Raw genomic sequence first — 24,166 nt, 5'->3', positions numbered from 1 at the left:
CACCGGCGATATCAGACCCAAAAAGTGCTATTTTCAACCCTGGTCCGCGAAAGTCTACCAAAGTCCCTCAAAGAGCGCAAGAATTTTGACGATAGATGTCCCTTTTCAGGTGCGAGGTGACCAATCACGACCATCGAATACTATGCAGGATGTAGGAACTTGATCAGCTTGGAAAACGTAATAGGCCAAGTGCTGACATGCCCTTGGGCGCCACCTTACCCAACCAGGTCTCACTCGCAGCCGCTTACACAGAAATATCAAAAGATTGGCTGATCCCAAGGGAAAGCAGCCGGCATGGAGAAAAGCCCTTCAACAGACTCGATCCAGTCTAAAGGCTGTAGTCCAATCTCGTCGAACGATGGCAGATGGTTCGAGTCCGCGTCGTCGACTTCATTTGAATAAGTCTGCACAGCGTTGACTTCTTGGAACTCATCTGAATGGACATTGCTACCGGAATTCCGCTTCCTTGTTGCATCTGCAGATGAATCCGACCGATGGAACCAGAGACCGTTGAGTAGCTTGGCGTATTTTGCGGCGATGTGATCTGCGTCAGTGGCTGCGATCTCGAGTACTCCGATGAATCGTCGCATCAGGTTTGCTGTCTGGGCATGTTTTCCTGATGAGACGGCGCCAGATGCGTGTGCTTTATAAAGGAATACAGACGAATGTATTTCGTATCTGATTGACGCTGTTAGTGGTGGCTCTGGTCTCCAAGCAAGCAAAAGATCGGACACTCACAAGTAGAACCGAGCGGGCATGTACCGCAGATATTTCTCGGCATCAATGTCTTCAATGGCAATCCTCAATAGAGCCTCGGCAGCGTCTACAGCCTCATAAACATGACGAGCGTCAGGGCTAGCCATAGCTGAGTGTGGGAAGCATGCCGACTTTGAGACTTCTTGCGTGCCGGATGTCGATGCCCGATAGAGAACAGCTTGAAAGGCGAAAGCATTGACGTAAAGACGAAGGTACTTCTCCATCATCTTGAGACATGACTTCAGATGCTGGGAGCATGTGAGTCCGTTCCAAACGAGATCCCACGCGACAATGGCGCGGCTTGCATCATCGATGTACTTGGTGTAATCACCCCGGGTCATGAGTTCTCCGGTACGTTGTTTTGATGCAAAGAGAATATCGTGGGCGTTCCCGAATAACGTTGTCAACTCAACCTGTGCCTGTAGCAAAGATGCAAAATCTTCCCCTGAAGTGTACTGTGGCTGTAGGGATGGAAAGTCGTCGGCTGTGAATCGCGCAGAAAGCGCCGGTCCTCTGCTCCAGAAAGCTTGGCCCATGCGGATAGAGATCTGGCGGTCGGATAAGTACGTAACTTGTATCAAAGTCAGTATAGAAAATTCTCAAAGCCTTCGAGGAGAAGTAGCTGTAACTAACATGTCCAAGCCAGCCGTCTTCTCAACATTGCTGGGTCAGCTTCTTTGTCTGCCCTGAAAGAGGAATCTTCAAGTCGCAGCAAGTACGCAAGCCTGACGGCGAGCCCTAATATTGACCATGCTGCACCTTCTCCCCCGTCATCGTTTTGTCCCAGGGTAAGCGGTGTCCATTCTCCTAGGATGAGGAGCCCCTCCACACATCCTACGCTGCGTATCGTGGACATACCCAGAACGACATCGAGGATAAGGCGTCGCATGTGTTGCCATATTGACTGATGTAGCTCGGTCAGGTCGGACTGATCTCTTGAAGCTACTACTAGAGCGGCTGTGAGAAGAAACGATTCGTGCTTGATGGTATCGGGGAGGAACTGTGGCATGAGCACATTGGCGGGGACGATCGGGAAGAATGGGTGATAATTATCGGCATAGCTTGTTTCTGTGAGCGTTCCAGTCTCTTGCGGTAGACATGCAGACTTACTGCCGTATTAGATTTTGAAGCGTGACTAAATCTAAGGCGCCTTCCTTGACGGGAGGGTATTCTTCAACCGCTTGGTGCGCCGTAAGCTGGTTTCCGGGCGATGCTAATGACGAGAGCTGGTCAGTCCGAGCTTGCTGTCCCGGAGATAGAATCGAGTCTAAGATAGAAGATGCGTTTCCAGGAGTTGATTTGTTAAGTCCAGCGTCTCCTGGCTCATCATCATCCCCATCCTCCGCCGCTCGGGCAAGGATCAGCAGGGCATCAGAAGGATTCTGGAGGGATCGATGCAGTGGTTGTTCTCGAGGTTTTGGCGTCTCCACTATTGTTTCTGGGACAAAAGATGCTACGGAAACCACCGAGGGCGCCGTAGCAACGTCACTATCGCGTCTTTGCCTCTTGTTGCCTCTGTACTGGGAGTAGTCGCCGCCACGTCGCGACCCAGCTAGGGAGCAGTCGACTCCTTCGCGGACACATTTTGCGCAAGGCGGTCTTCCTCGTTCGCCAATACTGTCTCTGTAACGCTAGTCAACAACCAAAATCTTCGGTAGGACGCCTTGTGAATCGCAACCAGAGAGATATCATCCTTGCTGGAGAAATCGATCGGCCGGAAGGCGGAGGGACCCACAAATCACAACGCGTCTTGCGCGCGCGACACCTAACACATGCTCGGTATTGTCTTACACCGGTCGCTTTGGTCATGTTCAAGGTTTCGGTCCGGGGAAAATACGGGGTGGTGAGCGTGAGAACCTGGGGCCGCTCGTACGACCGATGCGGGGTCTGGTGACGGTTATAGATGGCCGAGCGCCGGCTATAGACGACTAAAGACGGCGGGGTCGACGCGGGGTACGGCAGCAGACGGCCGAGGATGTTCGACCTGGCTGTCGAACAGTCAGGCTTTATGGGAAGAACGTCATTGGGTAGAATGGGTTCGTTTGGTTTAACATCTTCATGACTTGTGGCAATAAGTTCTTGGTTTACTGCATCAGAAAAGCCGAACGGGACGATATAAAGCGGGACGGTAGTCAACCACAGTGATCCGTATTATTCAACTCGTAGTTGCGGTTCCAGAAGCCTTTAATCACATCCAAAGGCAACAAAATTTGCATTTCATTTCATCTCCTTTATACATACCTAAGTAAGCATCATGGCGCCCGGAGTGCTCCAGTCCGAAGCCCCAGCTTCACTGCCAACGCAGAAGGTCAAACAGCTTGACCACCGTGAAGCGTACGACCCTAACAACGACATCTACGGCAACTACTTCCCGGCCGATCCTAAGACCCTGAGTCTAGAGTCAAACTTTGGGCCCATGGATCCCGCTTCGATCGGATACCTCCAGCCTACCCACCGTGATACCCCCCTCAACGTGATGCGGGAGCGCTTCGAGCGCGATGGATATCTGCTCGTATGTCCTTTTACAGCAATTGAAATATATATGAATACCCGAAAGATTTCTGACATAGGGAACAACAGATCAAAGATCTTCTCCCCCACGAGCCGGTCCTGAAGTGCCGTCGCGAATACTTCTCACACATGAGCCCCAGCGGTCTCCTCCGTCCCGGCACCGACCCCGTCGAAGGCACATTCTCAGGCAAAGACACCAAAAAATACCTTCCTCCCGGTAACCTTCGCCGTCTGTTCGGCCTCAAAGATGACCCGGAAAGCGACAAGTACGCCGAGCTTATGGTTTCAGCGCACGAGGCCGACTTTTACGTCAACTTTTGCAAGTTCCCCGAGCTGCGCCAGTTCGTCAGCCGTTTCACCGACTGGCAGTCTCCCCATATGCTTCAACGCACCATGCTTCGAGCTTTTGTTCCCGACAGCGAGCTCACACCAGTCCACTTCGACCAAATGTATCTCCGCGCTGGTCCTCCAACCAGTCTGACCGCTTGGGTACCCATCGGGCCGGTGTCGCTCGAGGGTGGCGGTTTGATGTACCTCGAAGGATCCACTGATATTGGCATGAAAACCGAGGACGACTTTGCAAAGAACGCGCATAACCTGACTGACGAGGAGCGTGTCAGCGCGTTTAACAAGAACATGAACGACGGCGGCTTTCTCAGCCGAGATACAGTGACATACGGCAAGGAGACTCAGAGGAAATGGTTGATCGCGGAATACGAGGTCGGCGACGTCATCTTCCACAACCCGTACATGGTCCACGCCAGCTGCAAAAATAAAGACCCCGACGCGAGAATCCGTTTGGCTACGGATCTCCGATTCGTCGACCCCGAGAAGCCGTATGATAGAGTAGGTGACACAATCCCTATATTCAAACCAAGTGGGCTAACCAAGATCACAGCGGTGGATGAAAGTTTACAAGCCCCTTGACGGGCTGTAAAGGACGACTTGGAAAGGGTTTTAGCGGTGTTCTATGGAAATTGTGATATTAGAAGACTGTTGGCATGTACCTATGTAAAGTAAAATGATGGTACAAAACAGAATGAAGGAGGTAACCTTTCCACCATGTTCCAAAAGTGCATGAGACTATTGGAGAGCCTATGAAGCTTCTGCCTTACCTTAGCTACTGCCTAGATGTGTTTTCATCCGCCGAGACATAGATAGAATGATCAGGCTGTCTTGAATATTGAAATACAGAACTCGTGTACCAAGCAGATGGTACGATACCCTCCAACAGGGGCCTTGATACGTATCAGACTACGCTCTCGTTCCAAGCTGGTGCGGTATCTCTGTAGTTCTCGGTTCTTTCACGAAATGCTCCAACTACCAAACCTCGGCCGATCTGCGATACAGGTGACCCCGAAGACTCGCCCATATTCTTCCCGCCAAGTCAGCTTGGCATCAACGTCACTGGTGATGGAGAGCAGACAGTTCCGAACGCTAACAAGGCCCGACAGATTGGTAATCTTCATGATGAAAGAACTAATCCAAAGCATCTCATTTGTGGGAAAACCAAACACCGCGAGCCTCAAGCACGGCAGATACCAGGATAGTGACATGGAAGCATGCGACTTCAGCAACGCGGTGCTACAACGGTACACATAGCACTCCATACCCAGGGGTGACAGGCGAGAGCTGCCGTCAACGCAGACGCCAAGTAACACCCATCCTTCAGTCCGCGTGCGATACGCCACCATCCATCTATAGCCGACGCTAACTCACCCCAAGAGTCCAACCAATGTCTGACTCGGTATCCTCATGCCGACAGGTCTCCGGCTTGCCTGTCGTCCCCCATACCCCGGATTTGGGGTTGTGGGGTCGACAGGCTGGGGTAGCTTGCGGGGTGCAGGGGAGACGCCGGTTCTGATCGAGCCCCGAGGCCTGTGGCTTGGCTGGCCGTCTATTACCGTTGGAGGAGTTGATGATGTGGGTGAAGAGATATGTCAGCCCTTCGATTTACCTATTTAGTCTATCCGGATGTCAAAACCATTGGGTTTCATCAGCATCGAGGTTGTCTTTTCCAAACTCGACAGGTTGCCTTTTTTTGAATCCGATTTCGTCGAGCTTTTGACGTAGTAGTTGCGATGGGCTTGTTGCAGAAGATTGTTCGCAATGAGGCGACCAAGTCGGACCCTCCCGAGATCTACAATGCCCGAGTTGTGCTCATCAGTCTGGTGGTAGGTTGCTCTGAGCGTCATAGAGACAAAATAGCACTGAAAGTAACAACTTCGACAGGCCTGCGGCGGAGCATTGCTCTTTGGTATGGACATGGGCATCATCGGGGGCGTCTTGACGATGGACTCATTCAAGAAGTGAGTTGTCATACCTTCACAAGGCGAGACTGCTGACGAATTTTTCGTGCAGGGAATACGGACTGATGGACCAACCGAAAGCTGTCCTCGCCAGTCTAGAGGGAAACGTTGTGTCAGTCATCCAAGCTGGTGCCTTCGCCGGGGCTTTGCTCTCGATGTGGCTGGCAAACCGGGTTGGCCGTCGATTTTCCCTCATCATCGCCTCTATCCTAGTCTTTATTGGCGTTGCGTTGCAGGCAGCTGCTAGTGGACATATTGAGGCCATGTACGTTGGCAGGCTCGTTGCTGGTGTGGCCATTGGTATCGCATCTTCAGTCAACCCGCTCTACGTCTCGGAGAATGCGCCTCGTGGCATTCGAGGTCTTCTCACGGGTCTTTACCAGCTGAGTATTGTGACTGGTCTGACGGTAAGCTTCCTCGGATGCTTTGCGTTCTTCAAGTACTTACATGGCGTGATAGCTAGCTTTCTGGATCAACTATGGCTCTCTCCTCCACATCAAGGGTCATAGCCAGTACATCATCCCCCTCTCCCTACAAGCCTTCCCCGCCGTCATCCTCCTCGTGGGCATGCTCCTCGCAAACGAGTCACCCCGCTTCCTCGCCCAGCGCCACCCCGACAAAGCCCTCGCCGTCCTCGCCAAGCTGCGCAACCTGCCCGCGGACCACCCCTACATCGTACAAGAGATGGACGGCATCTCGAGACAACTGGAGGAGGAGCGCGCCCTGGCGGTGAACGCGTCGTCGTTCTCGCTGTTGAGGGAAGCTTTCACGATCAAATCGTACCGCAGGAGGAGTCTTCTCTGCATCACGCTGATGATGTGGTCCAATCTTACTGGGACGAATGCCATGACGTACTACAGCCCGCGAATTTTTGCCAGCGTTGGGTTGTCCGGGTCTGCTTCTGGGCTTTTTGCGACGGGCGTGTACGGTATCGTCAAGATGGTCTCGTGCGCCATCTTCATTGTCTTTGTGACGGATACCCTTGGCAGGAGGAAGAGTCTGCTGTGGACGGGAATCGTTCAGGTGAGTTCATGGTGAGACTTTGACCAGGTTATGAGGCTGACTCTATCTGCTGTAGGGCCTGGCACTATTCTACGTTGGGTTTTACATCCGCTTCGATCCCCCGGTGACGGGGGATTCTGTGAGCGCGCCGGGATACGTTGCACTCGTTGCCATCTACATCTTTGCAGCAGTAAGTCATGGTCATCATGGCAAATGATTATTGGAGTTGAAGTGCTGACAATCTTCTAGGTTTATCAAGTAAGTTACGCCTAGCCTCAGTTTTCTCCTCCTCTTTATGTCATGACGGAAGCTGCCAAGCGTTCAGCAACATGTACACGCAATGGCTTCCCTCTCGAGACCATCTCCTTGCCTTTCCAAGTCATGACAGAAACTAACCTTCTCCAGTTCGGCTGGGGACCCGTCGTCTGGACCTACTCCTCCGAGATCCCTCCCGCCCGCCTCCGAGCCCTGATGATGGGCATGGCCACGGCGAGCCAGTGGCTCTTCAACTTCGTCGTAGCGAAAGCGACGCCGAGCATGTTTGCCACTCTGGGGACCAATGGATTCGGCACGTACTTTGTCTACGGCACCTTCTGCTTCATCATGGTGGTCTTTGCATTCTTCTTCGTCCCCGAGACGGCTGGTGTTGCGCTGGAGCAGATGGACGAGCTGTTCGAGAAGGACTCGCTCAGGGACAAGCTCTTGTTTAGAAAGGGGCCGCGGCTGAGTTCGAGAGAAGATGCGGCGGATGAGGGTGTGCTTGACAAGAAGAATGCTGAGCACGTGGAAGTGGCATAGGTCTGGGAAGACATAGCTTTACCTATTCGACGATTCAATCAACGTAAACTGAATTCCCTGCTGAATGAGACTGTGCACGGGAGTGTTTTCCACACGTGCTTTCACAAATCTTGGTGACTGAGCTCACACCGAGAGGGAACTGCTGAAGAACCCTCCTAGACGTATGTGCAATCAATTGTCAATTCATATGCAACGCAGTCAACGGCTGTCTCGAAGCCGCGCAATCTAGATGACTTGCGCCAACGACTCGCTGTGGCCTAGATAGGTATGTTTCGAAACAATACACATGGGCCAGATTCGCGAGGAAACCAAAGTCTAGATGGGGGCTCTGCATCCGCGTTGACTCGCAGCCATCATACGTCCTTTGTCCGCTTTGTCCCGTCGTGGTGGCTTGCGTCGTCGGCGCGACGAGCCGAGAAGAACTCAATTGCACCCAGAGAAAGCCAGATGGCAAAGTTGAAAGCTGACATGCGCAAATATGCACGCAAATCCGGCCGCAGCCCAATGGCGGGAGCGGCAGCGGCAGCGGCAGAGCAGCAGCGCGAGCGCATGGGGGAGAAAACGTGGCCGTCTTGCCTGGTGCAGCGTCGGGCAGCAGCCACTGAAGACGCGGGATTGGCGCCATGTGCTTCAGCGGACGGCGGGGGATTCGTCCATTGTGCGTCTGGGAGATTGGGCCATCGAGATCAGACGAGGTGCATTTTCACGTCGGGCGATGTAGGGGAGGAAATACGGAAAGTGCAATGTAGGCGAAAATGGCTCAGTTGGAAGGGCACGCCGTTCAGGCTGATGTGATGGTGGTTGTGGCAGTTGGGCTGCGTGGATGAAGGCAAGGGAACGGCCGAGATGGTACCTTTTGGTATAGCGGCGTCATTGACGGAGGCGCTGAAGACGGGCATGCGGTGATGGGCTGATGAGATTTGCTGGGCGAGGATGATGCTGCTGCTGCCAAGGTTGGACGGATAGGATAGACACGGCTCAGTGATTGAGAGACTAACTGATAATATGCAGGGCATCACGTAAGTGTCCTTGTCCGCAGGTACACATGCATGAGAAGAAGATGGTTTGGGTCACCGATTCTCGTCGATTAAGTATCGGTTTGATGAGGCATGACAGCTGCGACAAGCCAGTGAGAGGTCGAGCCGATGACGATGTGGTGGTCGGGTGTAATTAGATGAGGGGAATATCTCGTTGTTGGTACGCCAACCTTTGGCATGGAACAGACATCAAGAAGGGGACCGCAAAGTTCAGTGAAGAGAGAGCTGGCGATCGCATTCCTGATCCCGATGGGATGGACGGACAACACCACTGCCAGCGTGGGTTGGAGACACGGGGGACAATACAAGGTTCACGCCATCGCCCAGCATGTCTCAATGGTGTAGCTTATCGAATGAAGCCGCAGAACGGTGCCGTCGGATCACGGATGGTGCTGGTGAGCGGGCAAAGAGCAATCCATGGCCGAGGTTACAGCGCCGTACACGGAGTTGCATCCTGGGCTGTCCCTTCGTTCAGGGTGCGCGATGCAGCGGTGTTGGTCGAGAACCACGCCGGCCTAGTCTGTCTGCGTCGTCCCATGCATGGAATGAGAATGAGAAAAGGGCCAGTCACCACCCACCAAAGTCAAGTAAACAGCGGCCAAGTCACATCCAGTCAGCCGGTCAATGTTAAAAAGAGCGGTGGAACCCATCCGCAATCCTCGCTCTGATCCCCCAGATTGGAGAGAAGAGATCTTGGGTTCCCATTCTTTTCTGGACTGATCTTTTGGCTTTCCCCGTGGGCATCACTTGATCTGGTCGCACCCGACGTGGCCTGACAGCGATAGACGTGACCGGGAAAAGCATTCGTTCTTACGAGTTTACGAGTGAAGCAGCTTGCGCAGTCGTATTGCAGCAGACGACACCAACAGGGCCCTCTTGGAGGGACCACTAATTAGGACCGTTGTTCGCGCTCACCGTCTTTTCAGCGCGGCGACATCGACGATAGGCCGACGGACAGCGCCACGAACGACGGCCGATCCAGGAGGGTTGCGAGAGCCTCACTCTTACTCATCCAACTGCTGCTCTATCACTGCCACGCGGTATCTCGAGAGGCTGCCCAGAGCAGTGGACCATCGAATTCAGAGAAATAATAAAAAGGGGGAGGAAATTACCTCGAATTACGTCAGGTGGGTCTGAGTTTTCCCTCTGGTTGATTGTTTCTGCGTCAAGTTTGCGGCTCTTTTGTTTTCTTGAACGAATGCCGTCGGGGATGGCCGGTCTTTCGTTTCTGCATGGCTCCTCTTCACTCTCAGAGGTAGAAGCAGAGGCAGAGAGACTATCAGACGGTGGCGGCAATGGCTTCAGTTTGGCGGACACTTTCCGCTCAGCTCACCACCACGGCCAACACAGCCAACACAGCCAACACGGCACATGTGAGTTGAGTAGTCTTACTCGTCTTGGCCTGTGGCCGTCTCAGCTCACTTTTGGGGCAAGTGCATCCGGTGTGTTGTGCGTTCTAGACGCTGTTAGTGAAAGCCTGCCGCCGGTGCCAATGGTTCAACCACTCGGCTGGGAGCGCAAAGGGGATTACGAAGACTTCACTGTTTGTCTCTTTGGGTATCCCGTCAGTCCCCCTGGTTTTTGCTTTACGTACTCAGTCCCCAGCATTCCCCCCCTCGGCTGTCCCCTGTTTTCAGGAGAAGATGCAGAATGATGCGGGTTGAGAAAAAGCACGCACAGCAGAGAGCTCTCGGCCATTTTTGAGAGATTTTGGTATTTTTTTTTTTTTTCTCTGTTGCGGTATTTGGTTGCATCACAAAGACATCATCGGGGCACACAGACAACGGCAAGCAGAGGCATCAACCCGGCAGCATGTCGCTCAGCGGTGCAGCACGCAGGACTGGTGCTCTACCTCCGGCGCAGCAGTCCAGGAACAGCGCGGTCTGAGGTCCAGCTCGACCCAGCTTGACCCAGCTTTGACAGCCAGCGAACAGGGGACGCCCCCAAGACGAGCCAATCCGGGTGCTGTGAATTCGTCCCGTCCGAACCAGGGGGGGAGCCCTTTTGGGGTGCTTCTGCCAAGTTTTGGGCGAGTAGCTCGAGGAGTGGGCGGTACTGCGTCATATGTATCGCCACATGCAAAAGCAGGAGGCCAGATACACCGAGAATACCTCCCGAGCGCGGACCAGCTACCTCGACGATACTCATGCCACCACCTCTCGCGCGTTCCAGCAGCTTCCCCTCCACACCACCACCGAAATAGCAGTGGTCTGGTCTGGTCTGGCCTGGCTGCCGCTGTCAGTCTGCTGTGCCGCCGTCAGTGCCCTGAAGCTGGAGGCGTGCTTGGTTGAGCATCGTGGCTGCTGTCTAGCTGTGGTACAGAGTGTCGGTCTGTCGACAGCCATCTCCGAGACACGGAGCTAGAGAAGAGAGGGGTAGAGACGAAGGAAGTAGTCGGGGTTGGGGAAGACAACTCGAGAAAAGAGAATCTGTCCTCGTTCCAACCTCTCTTCGACATCTCCAGACCGAAAGACAGAAAGACAAAAGACGACAGACGGCAGCAGCAGACGATATCCCTGAGGTGCGGTGTACAAGCAACTACCAAGCAATACACCACCGCGACGGCAGCCAATCACCAAGCTCGTCCCACGCAGTTGTGGACTCGCTGGGCTTGTCAGTCCCTCATCTGGGTCTCTGGAGTTCTGGCCCGGGCCAGGATTGGGGGCATTGGGGGTCAGGATAGGAGCAATTCGTCCTGAAGAAGAGGGGGGCCAGGTTGCAAAGTACCCTGTGGCGGGGGATACGGGGCAAGATACATTCACGAGATAATCAGCATCGACATCAGCATCGTGTCACGGCTCGGCGACGCGCGCAGCAGGGTCAGGATCAGAGACGGATAGACCTTTTGAGAGTCCGCAGTCCCTGTCTCTGTCTCTCTCTCTGTTGTTGTTCTCTTGCTTGTTCTGTCAACAGAAACACAAAAGCAACAGCAAGACAACAGCAAAAACATTATCCCCCCGACTGTCTGTCTCTTCACCACCCCTGGCGCCAACCCCCCCCGTCTCCCACATCGCTCACCGTCACCGTCGTCGCCTGGACTGCCTATTCCGATACGGCTTCAGGTCCAGGTCCAGGTCCCCGGACTCTGTGTCTTGTCTCTCTGCTCACCGTCTGTCTGTGTCTCTTGTCAAGAGTCGGGGCGTGTGCAGCTGGTTCGCTCGGCTCGGCTGCTGCAGTTGTCGTGTGTTTTCAGTTGAATCTCGAGAACATCCATTTCATTTTACCCTGGCTTCTCCCATTTTCAGTCTGTTGCGTGTCTTGATCAACAACGCAAGTTGGTGTGCACGGGGATAGCTTCACTCCATCGTCGTTGATCTTTGTTTTCTCTACCTTGCCTTACATCTCTTACTACCTTACCTTACCATCATACTGTATCCCCTCTTTTTATTATTCTTCCCTGCAACCTGTTTAATCTGCTGCTGCCCGGTTCCCCAAGTGGCCGCTAAGCCCAAACCATTCGCATCCGCACCGCACCGCACCCACTGAACTGAATCATGAGCAGCCAAAACCAAAAGCCAGAAGAAGCTGGCTCATCGGCAAACTCGCCCGCAGTGGGCGACCAGCAGCTGCGGCACACGCTCAACAGCCTGAACCCAGCGCCCGTCAACCCCGCCAACCCGGTGCTGCGCAGCATCGCCCTTTCCGACGCCGTGACGCCGGGGATTCACCAGCACACCTACACCTACCGCGACTCCCCCGAAGAAGGCTCCTCCCGCGCCGCCTCGCCCTCGTATTTTTCCATTTCTTCCACCTCCCACCACAACACCAACACTCACACCAACAACACCACCAACGACGACGACGACACTCACGCCGGCGACAACAGCAACACCAGCAACAGCCATCGCGGTGGCAGCAGCAGCAGCAAGGTCGCCTTTGCCCCCTCCTCCTCCACACCCCTCCCGGCCACGACGCCCTTCATCGCCGGCCACAACCTCCCGACGTCGCCAGGCACCGCCATCGGCAAAGACATCCTCAAGCGCATGACGCTCGCCGCCATGGGCCGCCGTGAGTCGCTGTCGCAGATTCGCGCCTCCAACCCCGACCTGCAGCTGAGCGGCAACATCATCTCGGCCACCTTTAACATTCCCCATTCTCTCAAGTACCGCAAGGGCTCCGACTGGGTAAGACTACACTCAAGACTCACTCTGCCTTCGTCAATTGACATTGTGTGCGAATAACCCCGCTGACATCATCACCACCACCAACAGGAATTGAAGCCTCGCCGCGGCCAGTCCGCCCTCTTCGACTCCTTTGCCTACCTCTCCTCCGACGAGACCCCCTGGAACCACACCGTCGTCGCCTGGACCGGCGAGATCGACACCCCCCAAGATGTCCTCTCTCCGCCCGGCACGCCCCCGGCCACGACCGTCCACTTCTCGAGCCTGAATACCCTCTCCGCTCCCATCCCGATCGATGGCGACGCCCGCCTGCCGACCCCTCCCCCGACCGAGGGCCTCTGGCTGCCCAAGGAGGACCAGGTCCGCCTCGAGAACCAGCTCGCCCACAACCGCACCATCAAGACCGTCCCCGTCTGGCTGTGCGACGACAACGAGCAGCAAGACGACGGCCTCCTGCTCAAGGACCAGAGCCGCTGGCGCCGCTACGCCGAGCACGACCTCTACACCCTCTTCCACTACAAGCAGCACGAGCCCACCGACGGCCGCAAGGAGCGCCTCCAGTGGGCCGACTACTACCGCATGAACCAAAAGTTCGCAAACAGCATCATCGAGCTCTACAAGCCCGGCGACGTCGTCGTCGTCCACGACTACTACCTCATGCTGCTCCCCAGCATGCTGCGCCAGCGCGTCCCCAACATGTACATCTCCTTCTTCCTCCACTCGCCCTTCCCCAGCTCCGAGTTCCTGAGATGCCTGCCGCGCCGTAAGGAGGTGCTCGAGGGCGTCCTGGGCTCCAACCTCGTCGGCTTCCAGTCGTACAGCTACTCCCGCCACTTCTCCAGCTGCTGCACCCGCGTTCTGGGCTTCCCCTCCGACAGCGGCGGCGTCGACGCCTACGGAGCTCGCGTCCAGGTCGGCGTTTTCCCCATCGGCATCAACGCGGACAAGTGCGAAATGTACGCCTGGACCGATGCCGTCACCGAGAAGTACAACGCCTTGAAGAAGCTATATGAGGGAAAGAAGATCATCGTCGGCAGGGATCGTCTCGACAGTGTCCGCGGTGTCGCCCAGAAGCTTCAGGCGTTTGAGCGCTTCCTCGAGATGTACCCCGAGTGGCGCGAGAAGGTGGTGCTCATCCAGGTCACCTCGCCCACGAGCATCGAGGAGGAGAAGGAGGACCCCGAGAACCGCATCGCCACGCGCGTCAACGAGCTCGTCATGCGCATTAACGGCATGTATGGCAGTCTGGGCTTCTCCCCCGTCCAGCACTACCCCCAGTACCTCAGTCAGGACGAGTACTTTGCCCTCCTGCGCGCTGCCGATATTGGCCTCATCACCTCCGTCCGCGACGGCATGAACACCACCAGCATGGAGTACGTCATTTGCCAGCGCGAAGGCCACGGCCCCCTCATCCTCTCCGAGTTCAGCGGTACCGCTGGCAGCCTCAAGGACGCCATTCACATCAACCCCTGGGACCTCAGCGGCGTCGGCATCGAGATCAATAACGCCCTGACCATGACGCCCGAGAAGCGCATGGCCATGCAGGCCAGCCTCTACAACCACGTCACCACCAAGAACGTCCAGAGCTGGATCGACCACTTCATCCGCAAGCACGTCCACGTCCTGGGCACCCAGAAGAACGTCGTCGCCACCCCTCTCCTCGACCGCGCCCTGATGCTCAAGACCTACCGCGAAGCCGGCAAACGCCTCTTCATGTTCGACTACGACGGCACCCTCACCCCGATCGTCCGCGAGCCCAGCGCCGCCGTGCCCTCGGAGCGCGTCCTCCAGACCCTCAAGGCCTTGACCAGCGACGAGCGCAACGCCGTCTGGATCATCTCCGGCCGCGACCAGGAGTTCCTCTCCCAGCATCTCGGCCACATTGCTGGCCTGGGCTTCAGCGCCGAGCACGGCAGCTTCATGAAGAACCCCGGTTCCGACGAGTGGATCAACCTGGCCGACGAGTTCGACATGGGCTGGCAGTCCGAGGTCATGGCCGTGTTCCAGTCCTACACGGACAGAGTTCCTGGTAAGTCATTCGAAAATTCGAGCGAAAACGCGCCAGATTGCTAACCTACCCAGGCTCTTTCATCGAGCGCAAGCGCTGCGCCCTCACCTGGCACTACCGACTGGCAGACCCCGAGCAGGGCCTGCACATGTCACGAGAGTGCCACAAGGAGCTCGAGTCGACGGTGGGACAGAAGTGGGACGTCGAGGTCATGGCCGGCAAGGCCAACTTGGAGGTCAGACCGACCTTCATCAACAAGGGCGAGATAGCGAAGCGCCTTGTGCACACGTACAACTCCGCCCCCGCCACGGATAAGCACCCTGGCCGGGTCGAGTTCGTCCTCTGCCTGGGCGACGACTTCACCGACGAGGACATGTTCCGGGCGCTCAACGGCCTGTCGGGCAATGAGGTCGAAAACGAGCACGTCTTCACCGTTACGGTCGGCGCGAGCACTAAGGTTACGCTCGCGAGATGGCATCTACTCGAGCCCGAGGACGTGGTTGAGTGCGTGGCGCTGCTCGCCGGCGTCGGCCTTGGCGGCGAGGCTCACGAGCACTTTGGGCAGGTCAACCTCGCGGCCCTGAGCACGGTGGAGGGACACATTCCCGAGTCGGAGAAGTGACTGAAGCGAAGCAAGCTGTAAATGGGATGGGAGTCATGCAGCCGGGAGTAAGGATAGAGGGCATCTTTTTGAATTTTTACCAGACGGTGTTTTTTTGTGTTTTGATATCGGCAGCCGATGGACGGCAGACATCGAGCAGGGAGAGGCAGGCAGTGCAGTTTAGTCAACACACACACGAGGCATGATGCATGACGGGTTAACCAGCATCGGAGCGGGATGGCCCGACAGATACAGTGGCCAAGATGCATATAGACTTTTTATTTATTTCATCGTTCCCTCATTGTCACAAACCCGGCTCATAGTGCCATTGACGCCCATGCCTTTCACGTGTTTCCCGCTGGCACATGCGCGCAGAGAGAAGAGACCCAGAAAAGAAGGTCACATTGCTTCTGGGATCGTCGTCGGATCGGCCGTCGTACCTGGCAGCTCGGCCGACGCCGAGAGAAAGTCAATTGGAGACGCTGGCGCTGGCGAATCACCTCGCGGCGATTTTCAAATGGCTGAAGTGGGAAAGGGTAAGCTGTTCGTGAGGCCTTGTTGAGTGCAGTGCCCGACCGAGCACGTTTGCGCAGGTTGATGATCCTGGTCTTTTGCATGGGTTTTTCTTGGCGATGTTGGTTTTGGGAGGATGTTTTTGAAGGTGAGTGCGTTTCTTTTGATTTCTTCCCCTATTGTCTACGTTTGGTGGATAAGAGCTACTACAGATACGACTTGAGGACCTGATCTCTCGTAATGCTGAGCAGTTATATCGACCTGGTGAAAACACCCCAGCCCGGGAGACGACAGAATCGGGACAATGCCGCTTGCGACTTGCCTCTCCGAGGTTGGATTGTCTGCAGGAACGAGCGCAACTGCACTCTTGATGCGGGGCACTAGATTGCAACGGCGGGGCGAACTTGCGCGATGAGAAGGTGGTGATGGCGCATGTCTGTCAATATTAAGAGGCGTGACTCCCGTCCTCACGAAGATGAGATGCCAGTGCTATCCACGGTGCATCAACAGACAAGATGCGGTTTAATGTTCTGCTTCCGGCCCTGACGTTCATCGTCGGGGCTCTGGCCCAAGATGAGGAGGACATCCAGAACGAGCCCAAGCGCTTCATCGTTGAGTTCACCAATGTGAGAAGTCTTCACTTTACATCAAAACACGGCTGACCAAAGCAGGGCGCCAACACTATAACAAAACGCGACGAGCTCGCTTCGGAAGAGGGCATCACCGTCCTCAAGACATTCTCCTCCTCGCTCTTCTCCGGCGCCGCCGTCGAGACGGACACCCACAACCTCGACTCCCTCCGCACCCTGCCCGACGTCGCGACCGTCTGGCCCAACAGCTACGCGCACCTCGTCGCGCCCGTCAAACGGCAAGTCGCGGTCGAGCCCGGTGCCGCGGGGAGCTACGCCGTGCACTGGGCCACGGGCGTCGACGCGCTCCACGAGCAGGGCGTCCGCGGCGACGGGGTCAAGGTCGGCGTCGTGGATACCGGGGTGTGGTATAACCACTCAGCCCTCGGCGGCGGGTTCGGGGAGGGGTTCAAAGTTGCGGGCGGGTGGGATCTGGTCGGTGATGCGTGGGCTGTCGGGAGCGTGAAGACGCCGGATGGGGACCCGGTTGATCAGCAGGGCCACGGGACGCACGTCGCGGGGATCATTGCTGGGGAGGCGGAGACGGGGTGGATGGGCGTGGCGCCTGGGGCGAGGTTGTATGCGTACAAGGTGTTTGGCGCGGGGGATGGGACGGATACGGCGACGCTGATTGACGCATTCCTGAGGGCATATGATGACGGGATGGATGTGATACATGCGAGTATTGGAGGTAGGGGCGGGTTTGCGGAGAACGCGTGGGCGGTGGTGGCGAGCCGGATCGCGGCGGAGGGGGTGGTGGTTACCATCTCGGCGGGCAACTCGGGGAATGGCGGCGCGTATTATGCGAGCAGCGGCAGCTCGGGGGAGAATGTGATTGCGGTGGCGAGCGCGGAGGTGAAGAGAAACGAGAGCGGGCAGGTGATCCAGCCGAGTTACTTCACGAGCTGGGGCGGGCTGTATGATTTGAGCGTCAAGCCGGATATTGCGGCGCCGGGGACGGATGTGTTCAGCACGTGGCCTGGGGGCGATGGGAACGAGTTTGTGCTGCTTAGCGGGACGAGCATGGCTGGACCGTATGTTGCTGGAGTAGCGGCGCTGTACATCTCCAAGCACGGCGGACGGGATGTACACGGCAAGGGGTTTGCGAGGGACCTGGCGATGAGGGTTGTCTCTTCCGGGGCTTCGTTGCCGTGGTTGCTGTACGGCGGGGGCTCGGACGAGGCGTACCGGGCGCCGTCGCAGCAGGTCGGCGGCGGGCTGATTGATGCGAAGAAGGTGTTGGGATACGGCACGAGTCTGGAGCTGGCGAGGTTCGGGCTGAATGATACGGCCAACTTCCGGGCGAGCCAGGGGGTGACGGTGCGGAATGGCGGGAACGAGAGTATGAAGTACAGCTTTGAGGTGGAGAGCTGGGCGGGGTTTGAGATGTTGAGGCCATTTGATGCGAAGGACGTGGGGGAGACGCCGAGGATGCGGTATCGACCTGAGATAACGCCGTCGAACATAACGGTGGCGGCGGGAGTTCCTGAGGTGTTTGAGTTGGGCCCCGGAGAGACGAGGAAAGCGGAGTGAGTTCATCACCCATTATTGGGTTGGACAGTTGCTGATGATGGCAGGTTTACCTTTGAGATTCCGCAGGGTGTCAACGAGACGGCACTCCCGGCTTATGGTGGCCGAGTCCTGGTCAAGGGGAGCAACGGAGAGACTGTCGCTGTCCCTTTTCAGGGGCTCGCATTCGACTTGAAGGAACAGATGCAGAGCGCCTTCCACGGCACGTATCCGTGGCTTAGATCTACAAGTGCTTACAGCAACAAGACGACGTGAGTACGAAGCTGGGAAGATATTATGATGATGTTGTGCTAATCGACCATCACAGATTCAACTTCAACACTGCCACCGGTGCGCAAGACTTTCCCATGATGTTCATGAAGATCAAGTGGGGAACTAGAGAAGTCAGATGGGACGTAAGTTGTCTCCCTTTGGCTTGGAATGAAGCTTGCTCTGATGACAATAGATCTATGAATCCGGCTTCGAGAATGAGCGCGACTGGGAGTACCCGCCCGTCCCTGGACAAAAGGGGTACATCGGGTCGGCGACGTCGTGGTCTTCCGCCGGCAGCGTGGCGAGCTTCAACCCCGCTCGTCATAATGCCAGCGATACCTTCTCGTTCCCAGTGACGGACCAAGGCCGGAATGCGTTGACTACTGGCGGCTTCACGTCGGCGTATTACTGGTTTGGAAAGATGGCGGATGGCACGCAGATTGCCCCTGGCAATTACACGTAAGTCGAACTCCCGCCTTTTTGACCGAAAACGATACCGATGGGAGACGAGGCTAACATTTAGCATAGCATGAGGTTCGCCGTATTGGTCCCGTTCTCTGACCCTCTGGAGGCAGGTAGTTGGAAGGGACTGACGACTGAGTTTACGGTTCTGCCAACCGGGAACACGACAGTTGCTCGCAGATGGTACTAATCAGAAATGGGATCAAATGTTGCAACTTTTGTATTAATTAGCAGACTTGCTTTGAAGCAAGTAGATATTTGCGGTTGAAGTATCATACACGCGCTCCGTCCCCATCTAAGACTGTGCTGCAAATAACTAGTTGTGAGTGAAAAGAAGAGAAAGGCAAGCGAAAGGAAACTGCGACAAACCCCTTAACGCCAGATAACGCCAAGTTCAGTCAGATGCAGACGAATGAGTCTCTATGCCCTAATAGAGCACCCGACCATATGCTCCAATCGTAAGTATCCCCACCGCGCCCTCGCTCACTGAAGCCTTGTAGTGCCATCCTTAATCAGCTTGAGCATGGCGTCAGTGCCGAACTGGTTATACTCCCTGCAAAGAGTCTTGTACTCGCGCATGTTGATCGCCTGCTTGCGGACGAAGATCTTGTCCAGGGTGATAGCTAGGAAGGCGTCCTTCAGCTTATGCTTCTTCTCATACTCAGTGTAGATGCACCGGCCAGCGTCAAGCCAGTCCTGGGGGTTCAGGGAGAAGCCCTGAGCCTCCGCGAGGCGTCCGTTGCGTGGGACTACCTTGTTGGTGAGGTAGTCCATGACCTCGTCGCAGAGCGCCTGGACGTTGAAGTAGTCGCCCAGGATCCAGAGGCGAGCGCAGTTGTGCAGGATGGTGTGGGCCTTTTCGAAGGGCTGGAAGTTCACCTCTGTGTTTGGTTTGTCAGGATAAGTGGACAAGAAAGGGGGTGGGGCGATGGCAATGAAGAAATGCGAAAACAGTGACAAGGACGACAGGGACGACAAAGAGGGGCGACAAAGACGAAAATGCGCCATGAACATGGAGACTTACTGCCCAGGTAGATGAACCTGATAAGCTGGTCAATCTCATTAGGCGTGTACTCTGTGATCTCAACCTTACTGATCTTCGCCTCCTTTGTCAAGTTAGCGTTGTGCATACATGGCATTGATATGAAGATGCACTCAATGCTATGATTGGATGGCGTACCCAAAAGTTCAAAAAGGATAAACAGGGGTAAATGGGCGAAGATGCACTCACTGGCCAGTTGTTCAAGAGAACAGACTTGAAATAGGAGGAGCGCGTGCAGAGGATCGTCTTGTGGAGGTTCCAAGACTTGTCTCCGCAGATGACCATGCAGTCAGACAGGATGCCTGACATGAGGAGGCTAGAAAGGAATACAAGTTAGAAGTAGCATGAACAAAAAAGGTAGCACGTGCTAAGAGTTTTGCTCAAGTGGAGGAGGATAAACAAAGAGCGAGGGTACTTTATTTAGTGAAGAGGACCTTATGGGGGAAACTTACTATTGATCTTGATCTCCGAAAGGGCTCATGGTGATGAAGCTTGAGGTGTGACTTGACTTGTGAAGTCCTATGTTGTTCCTGGAACCCTGACTGAGATGGTCTTCTGTGTTGGGGCGCGTGCGGTCTGTTACTTGAAGGTGTATACGTTCTTTTGTGAAACTTTTATATGTGGAGGTAGAAGAACGAAGACTGTGACGTCGAAGATGAATATAAATAGCTGGCGGCCTAGAGACTGTAAGCTGTTCACTGACTCAACGGCAACGGCAGCTGCGATCCGTTCTCTCGCTTGCCTCGTCTTGAGCTTAATGAATGATGGCTTTCAGATTGGGTTTTTCCAAGGTGTTTGAGTGTCTAAAATGCAAAAGTCACCTTGTAGTATTAGCGTGAAAGCAGTGATGTCTTCCAGGTCGCTCCTGTTGTGGTGTGTGGTTGGAGGGGGAAGAGTTGAACGCTTCAAGTGGGTAGGTTGGGAAGTTTGATGGCTTGAAATAGGTCTCCGACTCTTGATAATCGGCGGGAAGAACCTGTGCTGCTATGGGTTGGCAGGAGGAACTGGAAGGAAGTCGCGATGGGTGTTGATTAAGTTTGCTCACACACGATCTCGGAAGTTGATGTTTAGATGTTGAGGTTAAGATATATAATACTGAATCACTTTAGTTGAAGGTGCGCGGCAGTTGCTCAGAAGGACTTCGAGACAGGCTTGAATCGAGACGCAGAATGACGGCTGCACGTTTCCGGTTGCTGTTCGTAGCAGAACATGAACATTGAAATCTGACATTGAGCATAGGACGTCAGCCAAGACATCACTGAGCCATCCATGAGTTACATAAAATTTCGCGTTAAGCTTCATCGGAGATTTGAAAATTGAAATCAAATGTTTATAAAACAACGCTTTTGTCTAAATGCTGTTCTATCCAACGTCAGGAACAAGTCTAAGGTATCTATATGTCTAAAGACATGTACATGAAGAAACGGTGTAGTAGTCAATCATCAACGAAGGAGTCCTTCTCTGCAGAGACAATCTAAACGGTGATCTGGGCAGTGCCGCGAATGTCGCGGGAGCTGGCACCGACGGAGAAGGTGTAAGTGCCCTTGGCGACGGCCCACTGCTGGGCGGTGGTGTCCCAGTAGCTGAGGTCACGGCGGCGGAGGCTGAAGGTCACATCGCCAGACTGACCGGGGGCGACGTTGACCTTCTCGAAGCCACGGAGGACACGAGTAGGCTGGGCAGCCTCGGCGGGGAAGGTGACGTAGAGCTGAGCGACCTCGGAGCCCTCGATGGCGCCGGTGTTCTGGACCTTGGTCTTGACGCTGACGACCTCGTCCCAGAGATCGGCCTGGCCACCGGGGAACAGAGCGCCGGTGGGGTACTTGGAGCTCAGAGCGGTCTGGTTGGTGGCGGTGGCATCGACCTTGTCGTAGGTGAAGGTGGTGTAGCTGAGACCGTGGCCGAAGGGGAAGCGGACGGTTGTGTTCTTGGAGTCGAAGTAACGGTAGTCGATGTAGACGCCCTCGAAGAACTCGCAGACCTCGGTCAGGCAGATCTGGGCAGGGTAGTCGGTGGCCTTCTTGGCGATGGTGTGGGTGACCTTGGCGCTGGGGTTGACGTCGCCGTAGAGGACGTCGGTGATGGCGTTGCCGGACTCTTGGCCGAGGAGGCCGGAATAGAGGACGGCGGTGACGTTCTCGTTCTCGATCCAGGCGTCGAGGACACGGGGGCCGGCGGTGTTGACGATGACGACGGTGTTGTTGCAGTTGGAAGCGACGGAGGTGACCATGGCGTCCTGCTCGTCGTCGTAAAGGAGGCTGCGGTCGCCGCCCTCGCCGGAGTAGGAGTTCATGAAGACGAGGCAGACCTCGGAGTTCTCGGCGTAGTTGGAGAAGGAAGGGGTGGTAGCGGTACCCTGGCCGAGGTTGCCGAGGCCGCCGCCGCCACCACCGCCCATACCGCCGCCGGTGCTGTTGCCTCCACCCATGCCGCCTCCGGTGGTAGCGTTACCGGTCATACCGCCAGGGGGACTGCCGCCGCCGCCACCCATGCCACCAGAAGAAGTAGAGGTGTAGGTGTTGTTCAGGAGCCACCAGATCATGCTGTTGTCCTCAATGGCGCGGGCAGTGATGGCCTGGAAAGGGGTAACGAGGTAGGGCAGGGACAGCTGGCCGGAGCCAGTGCCGGAGGCAAGGTGGCCCTGGTAGACATCGGAGTCGGTACCCTGGACGCTGAAGGGCTGGTTGGGTCCGGCGAGAGCGGGGCCGGCGTGGGCACCGAAGAGGGAGATGGTGCGGGGCTTCTTCAGGGGAAGACCGAGGCCGGAGGTGTTGGAGTTCTTCAGGAGGACAATGGACTCTCCAGCAACCTGGCGGATGAGCTTGGAATGGTTGCCGCGGACATCGCGGTACTCGGTGGAGCTGGAGACGGTCTCGGGCTGCTTGCCGTTGTCGAGGCCGACGGAGTAGTAGCCGATGACGTTGCGGATGGCCATGTCGTCGAGACGGTCCTGGGTGAAGCTGCCGTTGTTGATGCCAGCGTTGAGGATGTCCTCAGTCCAGTAGTTGCTGGAGCCGTAGTCGAGACCGGCGTTGGCGGAGCCGTAAGAGGTGGATTGGGAGTTGACATCGGGGAAGACGAGACCGAGGAAACCCATCTCCTTCTTCAGGACCTTGCTGATGAGGTCGTTGTTCTCGCAGCAGAGAGTGCCGTTGACACGGGTCATACCGCACATGACGGCCATCATACCGGACTTGACGCCGTCGGCAAAGGGCCAGGAGTAGAGCTCGTGGATGGTCTTGTCGTCGGCGTTGGAGGTGTAGACGGCGGAGGTGGTGGCGGAGATGCCCGAAGAACGGTTGGTCTCCTGCTCGTTGAGGAGGAAGTGACGGCCTCCGGCAATGACACCAGCAGAGTTCATGCCAGAGATGGCCTTGCCCATGGCAATACCGGTCAGGTAGGGATCGGCAGCGAAACTCTCGGGGGTTCGTCCGCCGTAGGGAACACGGCCAAGAGGGCCGGGCTCGGGTCCGTTGATGAGGTTGTAGCCCATGCCGTAGAACTCGTCGCCGATGGCTCTGAACTGCTGCTCGATGAGCTCGCGGTTCCAGCTCATGGTCAAGGCGTTGGCCATGGTGAAGCCGGAGACGTAGAAGGCGTAGTTGATGCCGGAGACACCATCCTTGTTGGCGAGAGCAGTCCAGGAGCTGCCGCTGGTGCTGTTGCTGGTGACGCTCTGGCCGGTGATGATCGAAACCTTGGCGGCGTTGTCGAGGGTCGCGACGAAGGCCTTGGCCTTTTCGTAGGCATCGTTAAAGTCACCTAGCTGGACTGAAGATGATGTCAGAGCCAAAGACTGGAAACTCGGGGGTTATCAATAATACCATATCCGTCAGAGAGAATAGCAGAGGTAGAGGTGGAGGAGTTGGAAAGAGCGGAAGTAGAAGAAACGAAAGTAAGCGCCGCAATAGCGCGGGATGAGAGTGAAACTCTCATGTTGATCCAAACGAACGGCAATAGTCTAAAGAACGGATGATGGGATGAAGTTGAAACTCTTTCGTCTGAAGATTCATGATTCGAGTTTCAGTCTCTACTCAAGTATTATATACACTTCTTGGCAACTCCATTGCCTCGCTGCGCCGACGTCCGTTGCGCGGCCGCTGGGGCGATAAGGCCGAGATGTCGGCCAGTCTAGTTCACGATCGCAATGACAGCGCCCCATCGTGGTGAGCTTCCACGTCCCCGGCCCGCCACGAGGAGCGCCACAATAAATTAAGGCTCAGGGGCGGATCTCCATATAACCTCATTGTCGGCGGGTTTTCTGGGACGTTGGCTTTAAAGCAGTCGGGAATTCCGGACAGTGAAACATAAATAAACGAAAACAGTCGAGAAGACGTTCATGCCAGGCCGGAAAATCCGGGCTCTTTGTATGTGCGGTTGCTCTTCTGCCCACATACCGCAGCGCACAGAGTTACGCGGCGACGCGTGGCGGCTCCGTAAACGGGGCCGGACGGGGACACCTTATTATGCTGTTCCCTGCAACCACTCAAGCATCATATCTATGTCCGGCCAAAAGCCATCGGAAACCGGCCGCTGACATATCGTCTACCGCATTTCGACATCTTTTGCAGGGTTAGCTCCGAGTGTTTGGGTAT

At 55.8% G+C, this 24,166-nt stretch overlaps 7 protein-coding genes across 7 annotated transcripts; 4 read left to right on the top strand and 3 right to left on the bottom strand.

Moving 5' to 3' along the window:
* Positions 1-257: 257 nt before the first annotated feature.
* CGCS363_v007591 (uncharacterized protein) lies at positions 258-2,816 on the bottom strand (the record flags this gene model as incomplete). The annotated part of the gene is made up of 6 exons (XM_036639440.1): positions 258-678; positions 739-1,327; positions 1,615-1,817; positions 1,867-2,379; positions 2,594-2,740; positions 2,809-2,816. The coding sequence occupies 6 exons, from the start codon at positions 2,814-2,816 to the stop codon at positions 258-260; spliced, it is 1,881 nt and encodes a 626-aa protein (XP_036495814.1).
* A 194-nt stretch (positions 2,817-3,010) lies between these two features.
* On the top strand, positions 3,011-4,204 carry CGCS363_v007590 (uncharacterized protein; the record flags this gene model as incomplete). The annotated part of the gene is made up of 3 exons (XM_036639439.1): positions 3,011-3,268; positions 3,337-4,113; positions 4,166-4,204. The coding sequence occupies 3 exons, from the start codon at positions 3,011-3,013 to the stop codon at positions 4,202-4,204; spliced, it is 1,074 nt and encodes a 357-aa protein (XP_036496984.1).
* A 1,144-nt stretch (positions 4,205-5,348) lies between these two features.
* On the top strand, positions 5,349-7,376 carry qutD-14 (Quinate permease; the record flags this gene model as incomplete). The annotated part of the gene is made up of 7 exons (XM_036639438.1): positions 5,349-5,441; positions 5,500-5,576; positions 5,629-5,983; positions 6,036-6,599; positions 6,655-6,768; positions 6,828-6,836; positions 6,984-7,376. The coding sequence occupies 7 exons, from the start codon at positions 5,349-5,351 to the stop codon at positions 7,374-7,376; spliced, it is 1,605 nt and encodes a 534-aa protein (XP_036495424.1).
* Positions 7,377-11,907: 4,531 nt separating this feature from the next.
* Positions 11,908-15,164, top strand: TPS2 (Trehalose-phosphatase; the record flags this gene model as incomplete). Its single annotated transcript, XM_036639437.1, has 3 exons — positions 11,908-12,537; positions 12,625-14,563; positions 14,617-15,164. 3 exons carry the CDS (start codon positions 11,908-11,910, stop codon positions 15,162-15,164), a joined length of 3,117 nt encoding a protein of 1,038 aa, XP_036496725.1.
* A 1,007-nt stretch (positions 15,165-16,171) lies between these two features.
* On the top strand, positions 16,172-18,719 carry apr-0 (Subtilisin DY; the record flags this gene model as incomplete). The annotated part of the gene is made up of 6 exons (XM_036639436.1): positions 16,172-16,282; positions 16,328-17,814; positions 17,863-18,066; positions 18,123-18,210; positions 18,261-18,526; positions 18,596-18,719. 6 exons carry the CDS (start codon positions 16,172-16,174, stop codon positions 18,717-18,719), a joined length of 2,280 nt encoding a protein of 759 aa, XP_036496727.1.
* A 293-nt stretch (positions 18,720-19,012) lies between these two features.
* Positions 19,013-20,052, bottom strand: klhl40a (Kelch-like protein 40a; the record flags this gene model as incomplete). Its single annotated transcript, XM_036639435.1, has 4 exons — positions 19,013-19,410; positions 19,554-19,635; positions 19,761-19,887; positions 20,024-20,052. 4 exons carry the CDS (start codon positions 20,050-20,052, stop codon positions 19,013-19,015), a joined length of 636 nt encoding a protein of 211 aa, XP_036496726.1.
* A 993-nt stretch (positions 20,053-21,045) lies between these two features.
* On the bottom strand, positions 21,046-23,507 carry bglD-1 (putative beta-glucosidase D; the record flags this gene model as incomplete). Its single annotated transcript, XM_036639434.1, has 2 exons — positions 21,046-23,342; positions 23,396-23,507. The coding sequence occupies 2 exons, from the start codon at positions 23,505-23,507 to the stop codon at positions 21,046-21,048; spliced, it is 2,409 nt and encodes an 802-aa protein (XP_036496729.1).
* Positions 23,508-24,166: the final 659 nt, after the last annotated feature.

The sequence above is a fragment of the Colletotrichum siamense genome (assembly GCF_013390195.1).
Source record: "Colletotrichum siamense strain Cg363 chromosome Unknown KSG_Cg363_contig04, whole genome shotgun sequence".
NCBI lineage: Eukaryota > Fungi > Ascomycota > Sordariomycetes > Glomerellales > Glomerellaceae > Colletotrichum > Colletotrichum siamense.
The sequence above is the reverse complement of the archived record's forward strand: the minus strand, read 5'-3'. Positions and strand labels throughout refer to the sequence as shown.